We start from the raw sequence: 26068 nt of genomic DNA, 5'->3' as shown, positions 1-26068 counted from the left end.
AAATTATCTGTATTATGAGAGAAAACCTTCTTTTAAAGTTCAGATGATTATATATATATATATATATATATATATATATATATATATATATATATATATACATACAGCACGGACATTGGGATGTCATTCGGACTAGAGAAGTGTGGTCGGCTGATCACCAAGAGGGGGAAGGTCATCCGCACAGAAGGGGTCTCACTCCCAGAAGGAACAATAGCAGACATAGAGGACAGTTACAAGTACCTAGGTATACCACAAGCAAATGGCAACCTTGATGAGGTCACAAGGAGAGGAGCCACAGCTAAATACCTCCAACGAATAAGGCAAGTCCTGAGAAGCCAGCTCAATGGCAATTACAAAATCCGTGCGATAAACAGCTATGCCCTGCCAGTAATCAGATACCCTGCTGGAATAATTAGCTGGCCAAAGGAGGAGATAAAAGCCACTGATATTAAGACTAGAAAACTACTAACAATGCATGGAGGGTTCCATCCCAAATCCAGCACCCTGAGACTGTACACGAGCCGCAAGGAAGGAGGCAGAGGACTAGTGAGTGTGAGAACCACAGTCCAGGACGAAACAACTAAGATCCATAAATACATCAGGGACAAAGCCTCAACAGACAATGTGCTCAGTGAATATCTCAGACAACAGGGAACGGAGGTTGAGGTGCCAGAGATACCATCATGGCAGGACAAGCCCCTACATGGGATGTACCACCAGCAAATAACCCAAGTGGCTGATATCAGTAAATCCTACCAATGGCTGGAAAAAGCTGGACTCAAGGACAGCACAGAGGCCCTCATCCTGGCCGCCCAGGAACAGGCCCTAAACACCAGAGCAATAGAGGCCCAGATCTACCACACCAGACAAGACCCAAGGTGTAGGTTGTGCAAGGAGGCCCCTGAGACAGTCCAGCACATAACAGCAGGGTGCAAGATACTGGCAGGGAAACACACACCTCCTCACACACACACACACACACACACACACACACACACACACACACACACACACACACACACACACACACACACACACACACACACACACACACACACACACCTCCTCACACACACACACACACACGCACATGTAAAGAAAAGAAGCAGAACTCCTGGATGCCTTTTGGGTCGGTGTGAGAACAGCGTGAGATTAGAAGATGCAGTTTTGTATTGGAGTGCTCCTAATATTATTTAAGTAAATTTCTGAGTTTGAAAAAAAAAAGAAAATTCCAGACAAATATTTAGAAATGTAAAAAAAGAAAAATATTTTGATTTTCAAGACTTGACTCTTAAAGCTCTGACTGTTTAAAACTCAGAAATTAGCATGTTTTATGTAGAAAATTTCAGTTTTTTCTTACCGATTTTTGACTTTTCAAACTCCAAAGTTTCTTTTGTTTCTTGTCTAGAAAATTTCTGAGTAATCTAAAAATTTCGGAGTATTTCTTTTCTTAAAAATTTTTTACTTTTCAAACTCAGATCTCAAAATTTCAGAGTTTCTTTTTAGCATAATCTGACTTTTCAAACTCCAAAATTTCCACATTTTTTCCTCAGAATTTTTTGAGAATCTCAAAATTTCAGACTTCTTGGTGGAAATGTACTCCTATTTTCACTCTAAAATGCCCCTAGCACATCTTTGGCACCATGCAGCGAAGACAGAACATTATGATGTATAAAATCCATGATCATCACTGAGGCTCTGTGAAGCAGCAGGGAAAAGGGAATCTTGATATTCAGGCCAAGCATGAACAAACTTTATCTTTAGTGGATCGCTGCTTTTGACAATCCAGAAACATCTTTACATCTTTTCAGTTTAATTTGGCTTCTTATGAAACTGTTTCCTTTTATTCAACGCTTTAAATCAAATCCTCTAATTACAGGGATGTGAGAGCTCAGCTCAGCTAACCCAGTTAAAGACAGAATAAACATCCAGACTATGTTTGAATTATCGGCTTTACTTTCAGGGTTTTCGGACAGGTCGGCCCCCACTTTGGTTTCTTGTGCAGGGAGGTGGAAGTGGTGAGCAGCTGCAGGAGGAGGGGAAGCTGCAGGACAATTTGCTGCATAACAAAAGTCCAATCAAAGTCTCATCAATCTGAGTCGCATTCATAAACATCTTCATCTCCTCAGAACGTTTCCCATCTCATGCGGAATTGAGATGGGACATGGAGTCCTGGAAAGCATCATCTGTTGTTGGCAAGCGCTGCTAATCCGCCTCTTTTGCTTTTGCTTTAGCTCTATGTCGATGTTTCAACTTCCTCCTTTTCTCTCCATTCAACTCTAATTTGAGTTCACAGTTAAGGTTTTTTCTAGCTTTTGAGATAATAAACAGCTGCTCCCAGTTTTACAAAAAAATACCTTGTTACCACAATTAAACATCATCTAGCAACTGATCTGTCTAAAAGGAAAAATAGAAAAAGGGAAGAACTGCCCAAGCAATTTGAAGAAAAATCTAGAAAACAAATGAATAAGAGTTGCTAAAGTTTAAAATACAAATACTCAAGTAAAATTAAAATTTCATAGACTTTTTTTATTTAAAAAATAATAATTTTTCAGTTGCTCCTGCCTCCTGTTTACCATGAATGTCTGTTTTTCTTGGCATTTTAAATGCTCTTTTTTCTCTGTCTCTTTAAAACAAATCGCCTGAGATTTGTAACGTTTGTGATTGTGAACGCACATTATCTTGGATTTTACTCGACCTTGTGGGGGAAAACTCTTCAGAAAATCTGGCCGTTCGTTCCCGTGGAGGACGCGCCGTGACAACAGCGTCTCGCTGAATTACCCTGGTACCTTGACTGGCTACTCACGTCAGGTTTCCATGGCAACACAGGTTGAAGAGTTGATTGAGAACGGGCAGAAGAGAAGCAGATGATGTCTGTCTTCATTGAGCCACTCACCTCAAATTAGAAAATTCCGCATGAGATGGGAAACGTTCTGAGGAGATGAAGATGTTTATGAATGCGACTCAGATTGATGAGACTTTGATTGGACTTTTGTTATGCAGCAAATTGTCCTGCAGCTTCCCCTCCTCCTGCAGCTGCTCACCACTTCCACCTCCCTGCACAAGAAACCAAAGTGGGGGCCGACCTGTCCGAAAACCCTGAAAGTAAAGCCGATAATTCAAACATAGTCTGGATGTTTATTCTGTCTTTAACTGGGTTAGCTGAACTGAGCTCTCACATCCCTGTGATTAGAGGATTTGATTTAAAGCGTTGAATAAAAGGAAACAGTTTCATAAGAAGCCAAATTAAACTGAAAAGATGTAAAGATGTTTCTGGATTGTCAAAAGCAGCGATCCACTAAAGATAAAGTTTGTTCATGCTTGGCCTGAATATCAAGATTCCCTTTTCCCTGCTGCTTCACAGAGCCTCAGTGATGATCATGGATTTTATACATCATAATGTTCTGTCTTCGCTGCATGGTGCCAAAGATGTGCTAGGGGCATTTTAGAGTGAAAATAGGAGTACATTTCCACCAAGAAGTCTGAAATTTTGAGATTCTCAAAAAATTCTGAGGAAAAAATGTGAAAATTTTGGAGTTTGAAAAGTCAGATTATGCTAAAAAGAAACTCTGAAATTTTGAGATCTGAGTTTGAAAAGTAAAAAATTTTTAAGAAAAAAATTACTCCGAAATTTTTAGATTACTCAGAAATTTTCTAGACAAGAAACAAAAGAAACTTTGGAGTTTGAAAAGTCAAAAATCGGTAAGAAAAAACTGAAATTTTCTACATAAAACATGCTAATTTCTGAGTTTTAAACAGTCAGAGCTTTAAGAGTCAAGTCTTGAAAATCAAAATATTTTTCTTTTTTTACATTTCTAAATATTTGTCTGGAATTTTCGTTTTTTTTTTCAAACTCAGAAATTTACTTAAATAATATTAGGAGCACTCCAATACAAAACTGCATCTTCTAATCTCACGCTGTTCTCACACCGACCCAAAAGGCATCCAGGAGTTCTGCTTCTTTTCTTTACATGTGCGTGTGTGTGTGTGTGAGGAGGTGTGTGTGTGTGTGTGTGTGTGTGTGAGGAGGTGTGTGTGCGCCGGTGTGTGTGAGCTTGTTGTTGTTGCCAGACAGCTTTGTCTGAGTGTTTTAGAAACTTCCTATCAAACTTTCTGTTCCCACTTCTCCTCTTACTTCTGCTGTTCCTCAGAGCTTAGTCCTTGGGCAGCTTGGTTTCATCTTTTGCCATTTTAACCTTCAGTTCCTCTGCTATGCAAATGACATCCTGCTCTAAATAAATCCGCAAACAAGAGTCATCAAAGAAGAACTTAAACACGATGGTGTTTTTTTATCTAGATGGATATTTTTGAACGACACCCAGCTAACCGAATCCATGGGGATATTTTATAATCTCCAGCTATTTGCAAATACATTTTCCAAATACTTATATTTAAATACATAGATCTGGTAAATTTGTAGTTAACTGTCATGGCAGTTGCTATGACAACAATAAATAAGCCACAAGCTTAGAGCTAGCTCTCGGCTCATTCTTATTAACTTATGAACAATATAACAACTATTACTCAATTACAGTATGTGAGTTCTCTACCCACCTCTGTGTAATACTGAGATAATTATCAGTCATATTTGTACTTAGTAGCAAAATTAGCTTAGCTAATGTAGCTTTTATCTGCTAGCTAAGACGGACATGTAGCCTGTTTGTTACTGCATGTACTCTGCCAGTCACCAGAACCTTGTTGTTACATCCTTTATAAATCCGTTTAAATGCTGATCGTTTGCATCCATGGATTTCTGTGAAGCTCCTCCATGGTATAAACACTCTTCATGTTCATTAAATAGTGAACTATGTCATAGCAGGAGATCAGAGGCAGATTGTCCACATCGTCTGACATATTTCCATTCTCTGCCTCATGCGGGTCGATACCAACAGCAGCCATTTTGTTGATATGTCTTTTTCTTGCACATTGGTTAAGAGTCCCCATAAACCTTCTTTTTGTTGGTCTTGAGGCCATGGTTCATCTATACTTTGCACTGACCTTGCCTACCAAGATGGCGCAATTTAGCCTTGCAGGAACTATGTATAGTTTTCTACACATAGAAAACGACTTTAATTGTTTCATTGTTGCCAGCTACGATTAGCAGCACTTGCTAATATTGTTTCTCTCTTGCATTTTACGCACACAAGCATTATGCAAGTAGAGGTTATGAGATATTATGTATTACAAGTTTAATTTGAAAAGAACTAGAAGAAAAAAAAAATTACTACAGTCTTTATGTGTAAGACGGCCATGTTGGATTTCGAAGTACATTTATGGGCATCTGTTCCCTCATTTCCTTTCTTTTTTTAACTTTTTGAAATATAATCAACAATCTTAAAGCAATATTTTGCTATTTGGTTTTGTATTTTTGTGACCAAAGGATCAGTTTCCTATTTATTTGCATCAAGATAAACAAAAACATTCAGGTATTTTAAGCAGGTAAGATAAACTCGAGACATTTTTCTAAACTCAAAGAAAAAAAAAAATCCAGTTTATTATTTGTTCCCTTGTGTAAAATGAGTAACACAGAAACAGGCACATTTTTTGGGAGCTAAATATATTAGGGAACATGTAGTGAATCACAGAGATCTGATTTAGGCAGAAAATAAATGAGATGCCCAGAAGATGGAAAACAAGCTGACATGTCATCAGTGTGCGTCATTGTTCAGTGAAGATGTAAAAAAATAAGTTTAAAAAAAATAATAAAAGTATATTAAGTTGGAGAGAGACGGTTATGGTTAAGAAAGTATTGAGTATATTTTATTTTTATTCAGAACTAAGAAAATTGCGGTGATTACATAAATAATAAAAATATATCTCAAAATTTATTTTATTAATATGACTACAGTAAAATATAGCTTCATATTGAAGATTTTTAATGTTAACTTAGACATTTGATTATCAATTTAAAGTTATTGGGCTTCAAGGCTTCAATTTAGATTTTTTGAAACTATTTGGTAGATTTTATTATTGAAACCTGTTGGCATGACTTCCTCCAAAAACCTCATTTTCTCTGGAGCTTTTTAAGCTGGTTTAATTCTGTATTGCACAAAGGCTGACATTTTCCGAGCATTAAAGGCTGGCGTGATCCGGCAGGTTGTTAGTAAAAGCCTTGTCTTTCCAGGAAACCTGTTGCTTTTTCACTGCAGTCTGACAGGTTTCTAATTGCTCCTCCAATCTATATCTCTTGAGAACATTCAACAGATTTCTTTAGTGTTTTTAAAACACACACACAATCATAACACGGCTCTCTGTAGAGCAGATCTTCAATACAAACAGCAGTAAACATAATGAGATCTGATGGAGTTCATCCGCTTTGAGCTAGCTGTCACAACAATCGCAGTCAGGATAGCTGTCGGGAAATAAAGCTCCAAAATGATCAATAGTTCATATTTTTTATTTTATTCTTGTAAAGGAGCTCAGTAAAAGGAGTAACCTGTGATCCTGTTGTTACCTTTCAGGTAACTCAGTTTGACAAGAGTCAGTTTTTACTGCTGTTCTCCAGACAAAATGGCTGCCTGGAGAAATTATAGCTGTTGGGATTTTCAGCATATAGAATAAAATAAAGAAAAGGAATTTGTGTTGATCTCAGTTCTTGATTCTTCCTCCAACAAAGCATATGTGGGGTCAGACACTAATGTGGGACAAGAAGACCTGGCTAGCTAATTGTTTCCACCAAAATTAGTCTCTGATGTGTCAGGTTGTGGAAACCACTCACAAACGCTTAATTTGTGAATTGTTCCCAGTGTAACAAGTGGAAGACGAAGTGTTTCCCCACAAAGAAGGACGTAGTTCTAATTAGCTCTTTAAACCTCAATAAGGTCGATTTTGTGATGCTATAAATAAAGAAAAATCCTATTTTGTTGTTACGTTGACCACTCTGTTGAGGGTAAACAGACCGTTGAAATTGAACAAGTTGCTAACCACTTAGCATTAGCTGCTAAGAATCTAGTAGCAGCTGAGATAGAAATCTGTACAGCTGTATTTATTAATAGGTTCTTTTTGTTGCTTTGAAATCTATTCAATATATATCCTAAATTATTCCACAGATCATTGGATATGGGTCGGATTTATCTGCTGTAAAACATAACCTTTGTTGAGACTCTTCACTGCAAAAACAGAAAGTCTTACCAAAAATTATTATTATCTAGTTTCTAGTGCAGATATCTTAGTACACTTGAAATAAGACAAAATTAACTTACATATAACTTTTAAGCAAGATGTAGGCACTTATTTTAAGTCAAATATTCCTTAATATCCTTAATATTCCATTGGGAAATTATTTCACTTATAAAATGGAAAAAAATCTCTTGTTATAAGTGAAATAATCTGCAGATGGAACTAGAACTTTTTCATCAATATTAAGGAATTACTGACTTAAAACAAACTCCTATATTGCTGAAAAGGTACTTGTAAGTTAGTATTGTCGTATTTCAAGAGTGCTAAGTAATTTGCATTGGCCATACAGTAATGCATGTTAGTGTCTATTTTTTGCTAAGATTAAATTAATTCAGATGTATTCAGAGAACATAACCCAAGTTTATTCCTCCTGTTAGAACCGATTTTATAATAAGTATAATAAGTGATATAGTAATTAAAAGCAGTGTTGGTTTCTGCACAGCACTAATTGAAAATACGAACAAGCTTCTTCTATAAAAATCATCCAGCAGCTGAATGATTATTATTTATTCATTCATAAACCAAATTAAATAAAATAATAGTTTTACTCTCTTCAGTCCTGAAAAGTTTCAAACATGGCAACAAATTCGTTTCAATGACAAAACCTTGAGTAATGCATCAGCCTAAACTTTGCTCCTCCTACACCTCCCACTTTATCTGTGAGGGTGGGATGGGCTGAGGGTGTGTGTGTGTGTGTGTGTGTGTGTGCGGTAGTACATAAGCAGAGGGAGAGAAAGTGAGACCAGGATAAGACCACAGTGGCTGAGAAGTGATGATCGGTCACACAGCCAGCCGCTGCGCTCTGCTGCTCTGAATCCGGCTGATTATTTTTCACCCTTTCACCGTTTCTCCTCCACTTTTCTTCCTCACGTCGTTTCACTGAAACCAGAGCAACAGGATTGTTTTTGGTGCTTGAGGAGAAGCTGAAAGATGAAAATGGGAAAAAGAAACAGCTGAGATAATCCTGGACCGCTCCAAACATTCCCAAACTGAATCGTTTCCTGCTGCTTTTCATCGGCTTCGTCAGTTTCCTCCTCAGCTTCTTCATGGACAGAGTTTTCATGCGCATGAAGCTGCCAGGATACATCATGGACTAAGAACATGGACAACAGAAATTTACCAAACAGAATCATAGAATCAGTTATAAATAAAGGTGACACTTATCCAAATCTTAACCCATTCAGGACTGGCTGTAACAAAGAGAAGAAGTAAAGATGAACTCCACGGCTCAGCAAGGCTTGATCCCATGCTACCTGAACCAGAGCCTGCGCCTGGGAACTCTGCCAGAGAAAGACGTTTCCGGAGAGGAGAAGGATTCCTCTGCTGGCTGCTACGAGCAGCTGCTGATTTCCACCGAGGTCTTTCTCACTTTGGGCATCATCAGCCTGCTGGAGAACATCCTGGTGATCGCCGCCATCATCAAGAACAAGAACCTCCATTCCCCATTGTACTTCTTCATCTGTAGCCTGGCGGTCGCTGACATGCTGGTCAGCGTCTCCAACGCCTCGGAGACGATCGTCATAGCGCTGATCAACGGCGGCAGCCTCACCATCCCCGTCACGTTCATCAAAAGCATGGACAACGTGTTCGACTCCATGATCTGCAGCTCTCTGTTCGCCTCCATCTGCAGCTTGCTCGCCATCGCCATCGACCGCTACATCACTATCTTCTACGCCCTGCGGTACCACAACATCGTCACCATCCGGCGGGCGTTGCTGGTCATCGCCAGCATCTGGACGTGCTGCACCGTCTCTGGCATCCTGTTCATCATCTACTCAGAGAGCACCATGGTGCTCATCTGCCTCATCACCATGTTCTTCACCATGCTGGTCCTCATGGCGTCGCTCTACGTTCACATGTTCCTGCTGGCGCGCCAGCACATGAAGCGCATTGCCGCTGCCGCCCTGCGGGGCAACGCGCCCATCCAGCAGCGCGCCAACATGAAGAGCTTCATCACCCTCACCATCCTGCTGGGGGTGTTTGTGGTGTGCTGGGCGCCCTTCTTTCTGCACCTCATCCTGATGATCACCTGCCCCAGGAACCCCTACTGCACCTGCTTCATGTCGCACTTCAACATGTACCTCATCCTCATCATGTGCAACTCCATCATCGACCCCATCATCTACGCTTTCCGCAGCCAGGAGATGAGGAAGACCTTTAAGGAGATCTTCTGCTGGTGTATTAGCTTTCTGTGAGACGCTCCAGGTAGTTCATCTGTAATCTGTGTGCAGTGCAAAGCTCCAGGTCTGCAGGATAAGTGGGGTTGATTAGACGGTTGGCTAACAGAGGATTTGTCTGCAGTCCACAATGTTGTGAATCTAAAAGGATGAAGAGCCTGAAATGTCAGTTTTGCAGCAGCACAGATTGAAAATGCTTCAGCATATGATGTTTTTAAAGCACATTAGACAGCTAAGAATGAGATAAGAGACTAACTTTGTTACAACTGAGATTACTTTATGTCTCCATTGGTTTTTGAACATGGAACCATTGGGGTAGGACTTTATAGCATCGCCACATAAGGTGATATGACATTACTCTTAACTGTAATCATAACATTGACTTATAAGGTGATCATACCTTATAAGGCAACCACAGTATTGCATTATAAAGCAATCATTACATTATAATTATAACTTACCCTTATAAGGTAATCCTGCAATCACAACTCTGTCTTATAAGGTGAGTTTTTCTCTTTAAATTAATCACACCATTGATTTCTGAGGTAACCATAACTTTGCCTTATGATGTAATCAAGGATAAAAATAATGCCTTAAAAGGTAATCATACCATTGTTTACTGAGGCAACCATGATATTGCCATAAAAAGAGGCCTATTGCTTCATAAGGTTATCAGAACAATCACGCCCTCTCTTGTACTCGCTTTATTTTTTTTCATTTTTGGCCACCTTTATTCAACTGAAAGTTTACAAAACAGCCAAATAAATTAGTGTTTTAAAACTTAATTCAGTTAAAGGAAGCTAGGTGTGCTAAATGTTTGCAAGTTTAGCAAAGGCGCTAAACGAAATATTAGCTCTGCTATTAATGGCAGAGCTAATTATAATGTGATTGTGCTAATTGCAATGCGCTAATTAGCACATTAGCAGGTTAGCGGAAGTATACCCACCGCTTTGATTTCATCACAGCACAAATTTCAAGAACAGTATTGGTCTCTTTCCAGCACAAATCAGCTAAACTTTATTATTAAACTATTTTCTTTTATAGCAGACTTTCAGTACCAAATAAGAATTGTTTACTTCAAACCCTCAGGCAAAAAAGTAATGTCATTAAGTTAAAAGTTGTCAAAGAAAGTTTTTTAGCTCAATGTTGAGCTAAAAAATAATCTGAAATATTTGATGGCACCATTCACAGGTTCAAACAGGGTAAAAAAAATCTGCTTGTTTCTGATCTACGCTCTTGTAAGTTTGTGTAAGTATTTGTATAAATTTGCACATTTGAGTTATTCACACTGGCACCTTTAAGCATGTGGTTATAAGTAAGTCTATTTTTCAGTGTGTTTGTGTGAAAGGGAGGAGTATAATTAATGTAGGTTTTCTCTGTGTGTCTGACCTGCTGCTTTTTTAAATCTTTGCCTTAATGGTGTTGCACTGTGATATAAAAAGAAACCGTATTCTGTATGAAAGTGTCTCAGGAAAAAAAAGATTATGTACAGTTTTGATGTTTTAAGTGTTGCCTTTTTAATGTGCACCTCTGTAAACTTGAATTGCATTCAAACGCTCACAAAATGCACAAGAGAATAGATGTAAACAGGGTGTCTTATCAGCTCTGCCTGACATGTGACTCATGCAACTGAAAAACATGTTTTGTATTTTTTTTCCCATCAGTGCGTACTGTGAATCACTGCTGCTGTGACTTGAATAAATCATAATGCAACCTGAGCCGCAGATCTGTATGTAACTTTACTGTGATTTTGCACAAAACTCAGATAAAACTCAACGTTTCCTTCAGTTTGGGAGGAAATCCAACCTTCAGATCGCAAACCATTAAATTATGGCTTCCAGAAATCCCTGTAGGTGATGAATAATCACTTCGTCTTCAGGAGGATTTTATATATTGCAGCTATTCAATCTGATAAAGCCAATTAATTTGGCTTTATCTTTCTTTACAGCCTTGAATGGCACCTGAAAAACCTTCAGTGATGCTTTCAAAGCAGTGGCAGAAGCAAGAAATTGAATTCTTTCCAATGTCAAGACAATTTCAAATTAGTTTTGTTTGATAGGAAATTAAAAATGCAACAGTTTTCTTAGTAGATCAAGAAAAAGAGATTGTAAAAATCACCCAGAACTGGAAAAGGTTAATAGAATAAAGTCGGGAAAACTGACTTTGTTATATTTCTTTTTCAGCAATAACATAGATGCTAACTAGCTAGCGAGGGTAATGTTTCAGCCAGTCAACAGTACATAATACAGATGTCTGCGTACGACTCAAACTTATGCCAGACAGAAAAGGCATGTGAGGGAAAAACCATAGATTACGCATGATTAGACAATTCTAGGCAAAAATGTTATACCTGTGATTATTGTATTTAAGGCCAAACTACATTTTTTACCTGGATTTAAGGCATTTTAAGGCCTTAATTTTAGATACTTGAATTTAAGGCTTTTGTAAGGTGCTATTGCAGGTCAGGCTGCAAACGACAGCTTTAGCTCCTCTTCCTCATCCCTGTGGTCCTACTGCCATCTGCAGAAAAGCACTGCTTGGTTAGAAACAACCAATCAGGGCCAGGATGTCTGTCATTGCTCTAGCTGCCAGCATAACCTATCATAAATGCTACGTCCTATTAGTATGTAGACCAATGACCGCAAATAAACAGTTTAAGTCGTTTCTCTGACACAATCACATTTAAGAGCGAGTATGTGAGGTTGATTGGCAGCACTAAGACCCGCCTCCTGGCTCTGATTGGTTGCTTTTGGTGCATTTCTCCAGACGACAATAATACCTCAGGGAAGAGGTGGAGGACATCGATCTTTTCACAGATTAACTGTCTCATAACAAACTGTCACAACATAGTGACAGTTTTAAGAAATATGTTAAAAATATTATTTCATTCTGATTGTTTTGACTACAACTATAAAGTTTATTTTGTGTGAGATTCTTCTGAATAGGAATGTTTTCCTTTCAATATGGTTTCTTGTGACGATGTTAAAGCCAGTCGTTTCTTGTTTCGTACCCGTCAGGTTCCAGTCGTAAAGCTCCAGAATGTCCCGGAACAAGTAGGAGGCGAACAGCTCCAAACCTCGGACGCAGTAGTTCTGGAAACAAGCAGGAAAACCCAGAGAAATGTCATCAAACATTCCCTCTCACAGAACACCTGAAAGCTCATCTGACTGATCGATCCGATCAACTTTTGTAGGTCAAACCCAGAGGTTTCTCCTCCTCCTCCTGGAACGGATTAGCCGCTGGACTCCGCCGTTTGAGATAAAAACAAAAAGAAGAAGGAGAAGAAAAAGGGGAAAGAGGAGCTGTGAGATAAAGTGGTGTCTTACTGACCTCCGGTGTCATCTCCTCTATGAAGTGAATGGTGTAATCTATGTTGAAGCGGATCACTCGGCACAATGGAATCTGTGATGATGAAAGGAGCAGAGGACAAGGAGAAGAAAAGGACACGGTGTCTCATTACCACGGCGATAGGCAGAGGTTACAGCTTTTCAAGGAAAACTCATTAAAAGCTCCTTTAAAAAAAAACTGGAAGCATGTATGGAAAACGGAAACGCAGGCAGATGCATTAAAAAGGCCCGACTCGTGGAAATTAAGCAACTGAAATCTGGCTAAAAGGATAAGCCAGCTCTTCTGTGTTTAATCTCCCCAGTTACACGGTCTTTGTTGTCGGAGCGCAGGGGTTCGTTTTAAGAGATTAACCTGGGAGCAGCGCTCAGTCCTGCCCGTCCCAGCGGCTAACTAGCAGCGAGCTAATATCGCTGCGCTTTTAGGTTTTCTAATCCGCCTCGCTCCGGCTTTTAACGAGGCCCGCTTAAATTATCCGCCTCAGATCAGGCCGCGTCCTCCAGGGTCTTTCATGCTATTGATCACATTAGCCAAACATGTGGGATACACTGCAAAAACACAAGATACGGCAGCATTTTGGTCTAAATTTCTAGTGCAAATGTCTTACTACACTTGAAATAGGACAAAACCAGCTTGCAAGTAACTTTCCAGGAAATTATAGGAGCTTGTTTTGATTCACAAATTTCTTAATATTGATGAAAAAGTACTAGAGCTGAAATGTTTAATCAGATTAATTGTAATTAATCAAGTACTGCAATAATGAGTTAGCTTAGTAATCGATTAATCGTTAACTGGAGAAAACAGATTCTGAAAAAGGTAATTTCCTGAAAGAACAACACACTCAGTGCAGTGATTAGGACAAAACTGTGCAAAATAAATGTGGATTTTGAGTTTTAGACAATGTAAATATGTTTTAGCCTAAACTAAAACAAAAAAGTTGTTTTTTTTTTTAAAAAAGGAACTGAATCATTTGCATCTTTTAATGTATTTTTAATATTGTATAAAAAAAAAGCTCAAGTCGGCAAATGAAAAATTTGCCAAATTTGCCTTAATCATTTTTAATGGCTTTTACCAATTAATCAATTACTGAAATAGTTAGTTAATTAATAATTAGTTGCATCCCTGAAAAGTAATAGTTCCACTGACTATTATCCACTTAAAACAGGGGAAAGATATTTTATAATAAGTGAAATAATCCACCTGTGGAACTGGAACTTTTTCATCAATATTAAGGAATTATCTACTTAAAACAAATTCCTAGATCTTGGTGAAAAGTTACTTTAATCTCGTTTTAGGTACTACAATATTTGCACTAGAAACCAGACAAAAATACTTGCAGTGTAAAAAAATAAAACACTTTGTAGATCTGTGGCCATGAATCAGAGTTAAAGTTTTCTAAAGAGAGACAGAAACCAGGCTGAGCTCAAACGGCTCCGGATCGAGTGGTTCCTCTTTAATGGCCGACAGCCAATGATGGGCCTTCAAACGGCGCGGCGGCGACTCGGTGACAAGGTCAGCCCGGCTACAAAGGAGCCGACCCGCAGCCAGAAGCTGATTTTTGAAGTTATGTTTGAGGAAACTGGATCTGAAAGCTGAGGAAGGCTTCGCTCAGCACGTTAACTGAAGGAGGGTCAAAGGAGCGCTGACGGCGGGAGAGGGAATAGTAAAAATCAGGTGTATTCCTCATGATTAAAATGGTTGTTTGAGCTAAAAGCAAATATCTATTATGTTTGACATATCTGGAGAAACAGATACACCTCTTGGCCTTTCATCCACACAAATGTTTCCTGCCATTAAAAATTATTATTTGTTTTACAAAAACTCAGATCAAAGTGGAAATTTAAGAAAACTGTTTACTTGTGTTTGCATGAGGTCATAGGTAAACATTTGGAGTAAACGTCGGAAATATGAAATTAAAATTTCATCGCAATATTTCTTGGTGCTGTGATAATAAAAAATATGATAAATTAGTTAGAACTTATTTTTTGTTTTAGGCAAATGTATGGCTGTGACTGCATGTCACTGCACTCACAACGCTACAAACAAATACTGTTCTTGAGAAAGATTCCCATTTAAAATAAGCTTTTTAAGGATGCCACACATTAAAAAAAGAATGACATATGTGGAACAAAACATTTCCAATAATACTGTCAGTTTTATTTTACACCAATACTTGAATGATAATAAATTAATCACTTATAAAGTGGGAAAAATGTCTTGTTATAAGTTAAATAATCTGCTAGGAATTCAAACAAGCTCCTATCTAATGCTGAAAAGTTAGTTTTTTCTTATTTTAGTTGAACTAAGATATTTTCACTAGAAACTAGAAAAAATACTTGGTATGATTTTGTATTTTTGCAGTGCTGAAATGCTGCAAACCCACAAACTTACAATTCATAATTAAATTAATTCATAAAAGCTGGAGGAATTAGAAATTATAGCTTTAAACTATCAACTCCTCCTGGTTAAAACCAGAAAACGAATGCAAAAACAAAAACAAAACATAAAATCTGGTCAGTAAACATGTCTGACCGGCTTGTTAATCGATTAATCGTTTCCTCAGACTTACGTTGGTGAGAGGAGTGTGGGAGAACAGAGAGAATCCTTCGAACAGATACTCGTGGTCATCGTACTCTATCACTGTCGGCCGGTCGGTCTGGAAAAGAAGGAAATCAAAACGGTGGAGTGAGACATCCGAGTTGCTGTCATGGAGGAATGAGACGCTGATGACATCATACCAGGAAGTTGGTGGGGGGAGACACGGTGATCCTGTAGTGGAACAGTTTCCCGGCGTTGTTGTTCATGGGACGGCACTGCTTCACAGGCTGGCAGCAAAACAAGAATTACAATCAGAAAATAAATACATTTCAGATAAAACTGCTATTTCAGTAAACAATTCATTGATGACTAAGCTAGCTGGTGATTATTTCAATAATCAATTAATCGGTAAAGACGTATATTTACAGACAGTTTTTATTTGATCTTAAATGTAAAATATATATTTATTTTGTACACTTTTGCCTGAATTACTCCTCTGGATATGTTTTTTGTTTTCTTTTAGCAAATGTATTTTTTTTTGCGTCTTTATATTCCAGTTACTATATAAGTTTATAATTATTTGAAGAATCGATTAATCGTTTCACCCATACAGGATTTTTATCTCAATGATGTTTGTTTCTCAGTTGAATTATACAGGATGTGTCTCAATGAAAGTGAATTAAGTTCCTAAATGATTGATGATTTCGCTGCATTAGGAAAACTTGGTAAAGAACTGAATTGAAAATCTCATGTCAGGCAGCAAATCTTAGTTTCAGCTAAAACATTTACAGAGTGAAGGTCTGTTTTTAATGCAAAATGAATATTTCGTACAGTTTTGGTCTAATGTCTGATCTGAATCTGTTGTTTTTCAGCAAACTTGCTTTTTTGAGTTTCTTTACTCCAGTCAATGACTAATTGATAGATAGTTGACAATTATTTGAATAATTGATTAATCATTTCAGTCTGTCAAAAGGTTTACTTGTGTAAAAATCTAACTGGAATACGTTTAAAAACTAATGATAACAAAAATTTTGCATTTTCACTGCAGAGACTCAATGTTTTATATCCGTGTGGATTGAAAATCTCATGTCAAGTAGCAAATATGCAACAAATCTTGTCAAGACTGATGTGCAAATTGAGCAAACTCCAAAATACCTCCTGTAGGTTTGAGGTTTATTAATCAATGCATGATTTTTATCAATTAGTGCTGCAAGAAGGTCTGATATCAAGGCTAAAATGTGTTTAATTCTTCCACTGAAGGGGCTAACAGAAGCTAAAGCTTCTCATGAAAACATAATCAGTGAGTCACAAGGACCCGAGTCTATTTTTTAATCTTCTTATCCAGGCGATGGAGTCACATTTATTGTAGTCCGTGAGAGAATGGCCTTTGTGTGGGAATGAGTGAGATGCTGCCCTTGGCCGTGCTGTGGCGCAGCGTCAAGGTCACGATGGGTGATTTATTCACAGCGCGCCCCACCTCCTCTCCGGGGTAGATGCTGTGGCGGATCCCCGTTCGTCTGGCCTTGGCGCTGCACTTGCACAGGGGGCCATCATTCATCTGGACAGAGAGAGAAAGGAAGAGAGTGATCCATGATGGCGCCAGGTAGAACCGGAGGAAACGCTGCAGGCTGCCGACCTTTAGCTCCGAGGTTTTCATAGGATCAGGAAGAAATCAAGATGGCGTCACAGAAACAAGGCAGGATCGGAGAGTTAAATCTGCTGGGATTTACTCCCACTGGAAGAATACGGTCCTGACCGAGGGAGGAGCGGAAAAGATCCGGAAGGAATCTGGATCTTTACATCTATACATTTACATATTCTAGATGTAAATTTATAGATTTGTAGATCAATGGCAAATATTTCTGAAGTGGTGAAACTTTGAATATGGAGAATTAGTAATAAAAGAGAGGTTAAAGAACAAATGAAGGAAAAAGGAGAGAAAGGAAAAAGGGAACAGAAGAAGGAGAATTGGAAGAAAGGAAGGGAGAGAAAGAAAAACATAGAAAGAAGGATAAAAGGAAAAAGGAGAAACAGAAAGCAAGGAAAGGGAAAACAAAGGAAGGAAGGAGAGAAAAAAGGAAAGGAAAAGAGTAAGAGAAAGAAAAGAAGGAAAAAATAAAGACAGAATTATGGAAGTAAGAATGGAAGGAGGAAAGAAATGAGGGAGAAAGAAGAAAGAAAAAAGAGAAAGAAATATAAAGGTAAGAGATAGAAAGAAAATGAAAACATGGAAGAAGAAAGAATAGAAATGAAGAAAGGAACTTCCTCGGTTGTTTTTCCTGCCGGCCCCCTGACCAGCTGCTCCTCCACCAGTACCCTCCCCAGTCTCACTGGTCTGAACTGGGCGCTAACTGGTTTCGTCTCACCTGCCCCGGGTCGTTGTACCACAGCTCCTCATGCAGACGGTCCGGATGCGCCTTCTTCCGCTTGATCTCAGCGATGACGTCGAAAACCTCGGAGTCGGAGCTGCTGGAGCAGCTGCTGCCGTCGCCGTCCGACTCGCAGTCCGACTCGCTGCTGCTGTCGTCTGCAACGAAAAGGTAAAGGTAGAGGCTGCTCTTAAAGGTCACTGAAAGGTCACCGACATCAGAGGCATCACCATGTAAATACTCCTCTGTAAAGGAACCAGAAGCTTTAGCTTCCACTGTGAGGCCGGCCCTCATTTCCACCTGACTCTTCATTAACAGGAAGAAACTGGCATCAAATAAATGATTGTAGAGAGAGTTCAAGGAAGGAAGGAAAAAAGAAAGGAAGTAAGGAGGGAAGGAAGAAATGAATAGCAGAAGAATTATAAAATTCAGGAAATAAGGAACAGAGGAAAGAAAGAAGGATGTATGAATTGATAAAGTAATGAAGGAAGGATGAATGGATAAAGAAGAGAGAAGGGAAGACAGACTCATTAATGCATGAAGGAAAGAAAGAAGAAAGGAGGGGAGGAAGCAATATAAGAAAGGAAGAAAGTAGGGAAAGAAGAGAGGAAGGAAAGAAAACTGAAGGTCAAAAGGAAGCAAAGAAATGAAAGAAGGATAGAAGAAAGGAAGGAATGAAGAAAAAAGGAAGGAAGGAAGGAAGGAAGGAAGGAAGGAAAGAGATAGAGGAAGGAAGCAAAGGAAGGAAAGAAGGTCAGAAGCAAGAAAGGAATGAAGAAAACAGGAAAGAAGGAGACAAAGAAGGGAATGAATGAATGAATGAATGACTGAATGAATGAATGAAGAAAAAGGAAGGAGGGAAGACTAAAGGAAGGAAGGAAGCAAAGAAAAGACAGAAGGATAGAAGGAAGGAAGGAATGAAGAAACTTAAGAAGTGGTTAATGGAACCAGCAGGTCCAGTTTCCTCTCTGAGCCCGGAGGCTGGTCCTCACGTCCTTCATCGCCTCTTCATTAACAGAAAACAAACTGCAGGATTACAACGACTGTTCAGACGTTTCGTAGCTAAACTGCTTCTTCAATTCTTATCAGCTTTTTAACGCCAGTTCTTTATTATGTGACCAGAGCCCAGACCCACTTATTCACAAAATGAAATTGAGCAGGAGGGATTCATACGAGCTGAAACAGACGGAGTGATGCAGATAGCATCGTAAACAAATTGGCTTCTGGTAGCAAAACGTTACACAGACAGACAGACGAAGAAGAAGAAGAAGAAGATGGACGCCCCCATTAAAGCCTTAAAGACCCAACGCTGGGAGCTGCAGCAAAATACCTGAGCAAACGTCTTAAACTGATCCGAACTAAACCTCCTGGTTCTTCTGAAAAGGTTTTTGGTGGATATTTTTTAAAAGCATCCTTCCATGAAACTTTAGTTGTGTTTTTGCCCTTGCAGGAAATTTGGCCAGATTATGCTTTTTAGGATACATTTAGGATAAAATTTATTTGAGAGATATTGAAAATATTTTAACATAAATAAATAGATATTTTAATTCATTGTCTTCAAATCACTGCAGAAGAAGTAGAAAAGTAAAAGCAGAAGAAGTACAAGTAGCCAAAGAAGTGAGAGAAAAAGTAGCAGTAGAGGAAGACGTAGATAAAGTAGAGAATGTATAAGCAGAAGAAGCAGCAGAATAAAAAGTAAAAGAAAAAATACAAGTAGAAGATGACATAAAATTAGAATAAGATGTGGAAGTAACAAAAATAGAAGTAGAAGTAAGAGAAAAAATAGAAGTGGCAGAAGAAGAAGTGGAAGTAACATAAGTTAAAGAATGTGCAACAGTAATGGACATATATTCATTAATCTTGTCCAATGTCTGGAGTCTCATGTATTTATGCCAACATCAACCTAATGAGGGACAAGCAGACAGAAACTAGCCTGGGGCTACAATCTGGCATATTTATGATTAATATGCATTATCAATGTTTTAAATGAATAAACCTGAATCAGAATATCTCTATGGTGATTTTTTTAAAATGATTTATTTCAGTTTCCAAACAGATAATTAACTGGCATTTTCATCACTTTTAAAGTTTCACACAATAGCAGTTTTTTTTTTAAATGTTATTTAACAGAAGCATGTTGACCTCATGCTCTGATGAAGCCCACCTATTAAAAAACCTTTTCATTTAATTCACTCTAAGGCTCACTTTTTCTCCACATAAACAGTTAACATGTCTAAACCCAGGATTAAATCTTCATACAAAATAAAAAATATAAAAGTTACAAATAAACACACCTAATCTGTCATTTTAGTATATTTTATTTCACATTCTTCCCTTTATAACTGGGATTAAAGGGTCTATTAAGCTCAGATACTAATAAGTTACATTGATTTAATGTTTTCTGCGTCAGGATAAAAAACTAAATCCAAATAAACTTTATAATGGAAAACTGCAGCAGAACCAGTAAAGCGTTGGGCTACACACCTGGATCCTCGTCCAGTTTGGTTTTAGGCGGCTCCCATCTGGGTCGAGCGGCTTTGGCTCGTTCCTGCCTCTTTACGAGTTCGTCCTCGAAGCGTTCGTAAAGGTCGCGCAGTTTGCTGGTTCCCACAACCGTGGAGTCGCCCTGAAACAGAGAAAGGAAATGGATCTCCGTGTGCCAAGTAGCAGATCACAAGCTTTAAAACATGATGTGTAAATTCTTGGTAAAAATTTAAAAAGCAAATTGACAAACATGCCATAATACAGCTGAAATGCCGCTCACTAAGGAAGAAGCCATTACTCTTCTGTCAAAGGTTTTGGCTCAAGTTTCTCTTTACTGAGTTTCGGCGCTATAACTTTTTGGGACACTTGGAAAAGGTTTCTCCGACAGTTGCTTTTTTTCTTAAGCATAAAAACACATTACAACTTGCAAATTTATTCAGGCATAAGGATTTTTTTCCCCTGTGGTGTGTGACTGTAATGATCATTGTTGGATTTGGAAGGAAAGGGCAAACGTTTGCAGGCACCATCCGTTGATGGAAACATGCTAAAGGTTTCTAACGTCCAAGCAACGGTTAAAGAGGACTGAAGTGAATTTAATGCAATTTTTGCCTCCAACGCCTGCAGAGAAATTATTATTACACACGAAAAACACTTTAATGTAACTTTCTGTGACATTTACAGGAATGTCAGAGTATGAAGTGACAAGGTGGGCTGTCTGAGTGGCTTAATGTGATCACTTCATTAGATATTAGGTTTCTAGAGACTGAAATTCGCTCTGTGGGCCGATCAAGTAACAAAGATCATCAAGACAAACTGAGTGCTTTAAGAATGCAACAAATACTCTCCTGAAAGCTCATTTTGAAAACTGTGAAAACGTAATTTTGTCCCGGAACGAGAAGCACATTAAATTATCAAGCTTTCATTCCCATAAAGCGGTTCCATTTAACCTTCGATCTGAGCGCCAAAGTCACTCTACGCCCTCTGTTTTTTCACTCGGTGATAACATCCTCACTGTCCCGGCAGAAAAAGCACAGACAGTCGTGATAAATCAGTTTACTCCGACATTTACAGTCACTCTGGCGTTCCTGGAAGAGCAGCCAGCGTTCCTGCTGCAGCTTTCACCGACTCCTGGTAAAGGTCAGTGTTGGAGAAAAACACAGAGCTGGGATCAGGAAGGCTTTTATCGTGCAGGAAGTGATCTGAGGCGTCGCCTGACGATCTACAGCATGGAGTCAAAATTTTTTTCACTTTCAGCCACATCAGGACCGTGAATGCTCCAGAATGCATGAACAGAATCCATTAAAAAACAGTTAAAATATGAATAAATAGCTGTGTCTGTATTCAATAAGTTCTTAAAATTAAATAATATCGAACATCTTCTCACACTGATTGTTTTGGTGATTTTTTTTCAAACTAAATTACAAATTTAGAAATATTTGCAAGACATTTTTGCAATATTTTTGCTTATATATGGCAAAAATACGGCTTTTGTCACTTAATGGCAATAACTTGGCAGCTACTGAAGCAGCAAATAAAATACTGTCACCTACAGGTGGGAGTTAGCATCACTTAAACCCAAAGTTTTTGACCATTTTTGCATGAAATTTGCAATAAACTCGCAATTATGCTTTCACGTTTTTCCACTCTGATGCATAATTCTGAGTTTGTTGCACATTTTTGTAAAAATGGTGAAAATGTTTGGGTTTAAGTGATGCTAACTCCCACCTGTAGGTGGCAGTATTTCTTAATTTTACTAAACTGCTGCTTGAGCTTTAGTTGATGTCAAGTTATCCTTTATTGAGGTGGAGAATAACAGAAAGTCTCATTTGACATCATACATAAGTGCAAATATTCCTAAATTTCTTGTAGATACATCTAAGTGTGATCTTAATTGCAAAAAATCTAAAAAATAAATCAAAAACAATCATGAAATCCGAGAGGAATTAATCAGGGTGACAAGGTTTTGGATTCCCTGGCAGATTGAGAAAGAGAAAAAGAGAAAAATGTCTTATTGTAAGAGAAATAATCTGCTAATGGAACTAGAGTTTTTTAAAATCAATATTAAGGAATTATTTACATAAAACAAGCTCATATATCTTCCTGAAAAGCTACTTGTAAATTAGTTTTGTCTTATTTCAAGTGTAATAAGATATTTGAACCAGAAACTAGACAAAACAATTGTGTAAGACTTTGTGTTTTTGCAGTGTGAAAATTAAAATTTATTGTGCAAAATCGCCAAAAAACTGGAGGGACTGATTGATGTAACTTGGCAGTGAACAGATAAATGTCCCTTTGATTTGACTGATAAAATAATATTTAAGCACACAACTTCTGAGTTCATCTGGAAGGCGGGCCGGGTTTGGCCCATGAATCAGAGTGTGCTGAGCAGAACGTACCACTTGGTCCATGGGGTCGTTGGAGTAGTAGCTCTCGGCGTGAGTGCAGCGGATCCAGGCGGGTTTCAGCTGCTCTTCCTCCTCGTCGTACTTCTCCTTCTCTCTGTCCCGCTGCCGATCGCGCTCCCCGAACGCCTCGTCGTTGTCCCGGCTCCGGAGGGACGAGTAGCTCCGCTCCCGGCTCGGCCCCGAGGAGCTGTCTGACCTCCGCTCCTTCTCCTCCTCCCAGCGCCCTCGCTTCCTTTCTCGGCTCGTTGAGCGGCTACACAAAACAAAAATAAAAACACACTTTCAGATTTCTATCTTCTAAAAATGGCTCACATCTTTTTGAACTCTGGTTGCTTTTCCCCCCACTCATTTCAAGTTGAGTCTTTTGACCTAAATCTAAAAAACGCTGAAAAAGATCACTTTATTGGACATAATTTGTCATGAAAAATATATTTTCACGATAACATTTTGATTGATTCATTGATCACAATGAATTCCAATGAATCCACTGCAAAAACACAAAATCGTACCAAGTCATAAGTTATAAAATGGGACAAATGTAAGAACTAAGTAGAACTTTTTCATTAATATTAAGGAATTATTGACTTAAACAAGTGCCTAATTCTTACTGAAAAGTTACTAGTAAATTTCAAGTGAACTAAGATTTTTGCACTAGAAATTAGACAAAAATATTTGGTACTTTGTGTTTTTTTCCAAGTGGAAATGAAAGTTTGATCTTTGAGAGGCTGTACTTTTATCATAACCTTATTGTTTTATTAGTTGAAAGTTGTCTCAAAATGACAATGTGATCATTTATCATGAGTTTTAAGGTGACATTCTGCTGCCTCCCTGTGTGAACCTGAAAGTCGTACCTCCGAGGTCTCTTCCTGTACCGATCAGGTGACTGGGATCGACGAACATCTCGGTGGCGGTACCGCTCCCTGTGATGAAGCAGACAGGAGAGAGATCCTTATTACTGAATAGTTTTTTATTGATTAAGAAATATGAATGTTTTTTGTTTTTTTTACACTGAATTTGAACCAGGTGATGCTGAGGAGTCCTGGGTAAAACATATGTACTGAAATTTTTAAAAAAACCTTTAATACAAAATATTTATTGGTTTTATACAGTTTTGCTTAAAGATTTCTCCAATTGTGTTGTTCTTTCAGCAAATGTCCTTTTATAGAGTCTGTATAGTGATTAATTGATTCAATTTATTTATTTTATGTAAAGCACTTGAACTGCCTTGTTGTTAAAATATGTCACACAAATAAAATTGATTGATAGAGGGCCACATAAAAAGCAGAGGCGTGCTGGTTTTGGCCCCCGGGCCATCAGTTTGACCCCTACCTGCTCCTCTCCCGGCTCCGGTGTCGCGGCGGACTCCTCCCTCTGTCGTAGTCAGCTTTGTAGCGCCCTCCCTCCGGCCTCCCGCGCCGGTCGGGACTCCTCCCGCGCTCCTTCCTCTCTCCGCTGAACTCCATTCTGTGTCGCTCGCTGTAGCTTTTCTGCCTGTGGTCGTCATAGCGATATCCTCTTTCCGGTGACCTCCGGCTGTCGGCGGACTTCTCGTACGGGTACGGCCCCCCGTGTCGCAGGCCGTGGTCCGGCTGGAAGGGGCCAGCGGTCTGGGTGTAGCCGGGGTTGAAGGGCGGAGGAGGGAAAGGAGGGTAGTTCATGGGGTACGGGGGGTGGTAGCTCATGGGCGGAGGCATGGTTGGGTGAGGCAGTGGGGGCGGAGGCATCATGTAGGGGGGGTAGGAGGTCTGAACAGACACCTGGGAGCCGGGAGTGGGACCCCCTGCTGAGCTGGGCAAAGGGGGAGGCGGGAAATTGGGAGGTGGTTTGGGGAAAGGCGGGCGCAGCGGGCACTGCCTCAGAGCGCCGGGGGTCTGCTGCGACGGAGCCGGGGGAGGGTACTGCATGAAGTCAGGGTGGTGGGGCATGCAGCCGGCGCTGCCATGGTAACCCGAACCCGGCGGAGTCTGTGGGTCGTAACGGTACGGTGGAGCAGGAGGCTGGGGAGCGGGAGGGCTCAGGTAGTTCTGGCCGGGGGACATCTGTCCCCTCAGACCCCCACGGTCCGGCTGGAAGGACATGACTGGGGACAAAAACTAAATTGACCAAATATTCTCAAAATGTTTTTATCAGCAGCTTTAGTCACTTATTACTGTATTTACAAAACTACATCTATTATATTAAGAATCGATTAATCAGATAAAAATATTTGACACATTCTATGGATTTTTCAATTAACTACTTAAGCCATTTTTATGCAATATAAAAAATACATTAAAAGACGCAAAACGAATAATTACATTTTCTTTTCTTAAATAAGAAAATAAATATTTTCTTGCCTAAAATTCAATAGCATGGCCTTCCTTTTTGTGAAATTGAATCGTCACTTAAAGAGTTTCGGCTAAAGCATAAATGTGTTTTCCTCTTAAATTCAAAATGTATGTATATTATATGCACTTTTGGCTTAGCAAGTTGCCTTTTTTATGTCTTATACTCCAGTTAATGATAAATCAATCATTTTAATAGGAAACAGAGACTTTTTAATGATGTAACATGTGGTTATACCAGTAGCCTTAACTGGAAGGGGGATCTAGTCCCATTTCTGCTCAGGGACTTAATAAATCTTGGACCGGCCCTGCTCTCTGTCCAGTTATAGACTAATATGGAAATCTTCTCCAGAAAAACATACATAGTTTATTTTATTTAGTCTTCTACACAACTGGCATTTGAAATTTGTTGAGATATCAGTTTAGGTGGAGACTGATTTTTATACATTTGTGTGAATTAAATGATATTTTAAATATTTTCACTCAAACTGAGACCAGATTTAACCTGAACAGGAATTAAAACAATAATTAATAACACATAATATTCAATTTAACTGTAGGATGAATTAAAGCATTTCATACGATGTTTAAATCTGACCAATAAGAGAGAATAGTCGGTATTTGCTTAAAAATGTCAAAGAAAGGCCACATACTGTATTTAAATAACAAAAAGGTAGTAAATTACGGAGTTTTAGCGCTAACGCATTAGCTAATGTAAACTCGTGTTAGCCAGCTAGCTAGCAAGTCATTTCAGGATAAAAGCCGCAGAAATTACCTGAAACAGACGGAATTTATGTCGCTTCGAGCGTTTACGATTACAACGACGTCAGCTGCATCAAATTAGTGAATTAAAAACCTGCCGTAACAACGACAGGATGCGATGTTCGACGGATAACGGATGGAAAACAGCGAGTCCGTGTTTCTACTCGGAATCTGTAACGCTGGAACATAAACGGACCAATCAGATTGAACGTCGCGAACAATGACGAATCAGAAGTTCGTCGCCGATGTGTGACAAGCTGCTCGTCACACGGAGACGTCAACCATTCCGCCATATTGGAAGGGGAAAACAGCCTGAAATGGAGACGGTATTGCGTGAAATTCTGTTCTGTTTCATTCCTTTCATCATGGACAACAAATCCTGTAGATTTATTAACATTTGCTCTCTCTCTTTTTTTGTGCCAAAGTTAGAGAGAAGATTAGAACCAAATATTTCAGTTGTCTGAAATAATCTGTTCTCCCTCAAA

General features: G+C 39.0%; 2 protein-coding genes across 3 annotated transcripts in view; one reads left to right on the top strand and one right to left on the bottom strand.

Moving 5' to 3' along the window:
• LOC111607816 (ribonuclease 3-like) overlaps positions 1-25751 on the bottom strand; it is a 50931-nt gene extending 25180 nt beyond the window's left edge. Inside the window, exons 1-11 of one of the 2 annotated variants that reach the window (XM_023330021.1) lie at positions 25597-25751; positions 23827-24577; positions 23349-23417; positions 22489-22750; positions 20093-20234; positions 17606-17766; positions 16717-16797; positions 15440-15526; positions 15271-15357; positions 12687-12758; positions 12367-12448 (exon numbers count right to left, since the gene is read on the bottom strand). In XM_023330021.1, the coding sequence (XP_023185789.1) occupies positions 12367-12448; positions 12687-12758; positions 15271-15357; positions 15440-15526; positions 16717-16797; positions 17606-17766; positions 20093-20234; positions 22489-22750; positions 23349-23417; positions 23827-24575 (1792 nt within the window). In that variant the 5' untranslated portion in view covers positions 24576-24577; positions 25597-25751. Of the gene's footprint in view, positions 1-11698; positions 12449-12686; positions 12759-15270; positions 15358-15439; positions 15527-16716; positions 16798-17605; positions 17767-20092; positions 20235-22488; positions 22751-23348; positions 23418-23826; positions 24578-25596 lie in introns of those variants that run through there. The other variant, XM_023330020.1, reaches the window with a different exon arrangement.
• On the top strand, positions 7372-9425 carry LOC111607818 (melanocortin receptor 4-like). Its single transcript, XM_023330022.1, has one exon. It carries the CDS (start codon positions 8394-8396, stop codon positions 9372-9374), a length of 981 nt encoding a protein of 326 aa, XP_023185790.1. The 5' UTR covers positions 7372-8393; the 3' UTR covers positions 9375-9425.
• Positions 25752-26068: the final 317 nt, after the last annotated feature.

The sequence above is a fragment of the Xiphophorus maculatus genome, unplaced genomic scaffold (assembly GCF_002775205.1).
Source record: "Xiphophorus maculatus strain JP 163 A unplaced genomic scaffold, X_maculatus-5.0-male Unplaced_Scaffold_138, whole genome shotgun sequence".
Lineage (NCBI taxonomy): Eukaryota > Metazoa > Chordata > Actinopteri > Cyprinodontiformes > Poeciliidae > Xiphophorus > Xiphophorus maculatus.
This window is presented reverse-complemented; position numbering and strand designations above follow the sequence as displayed.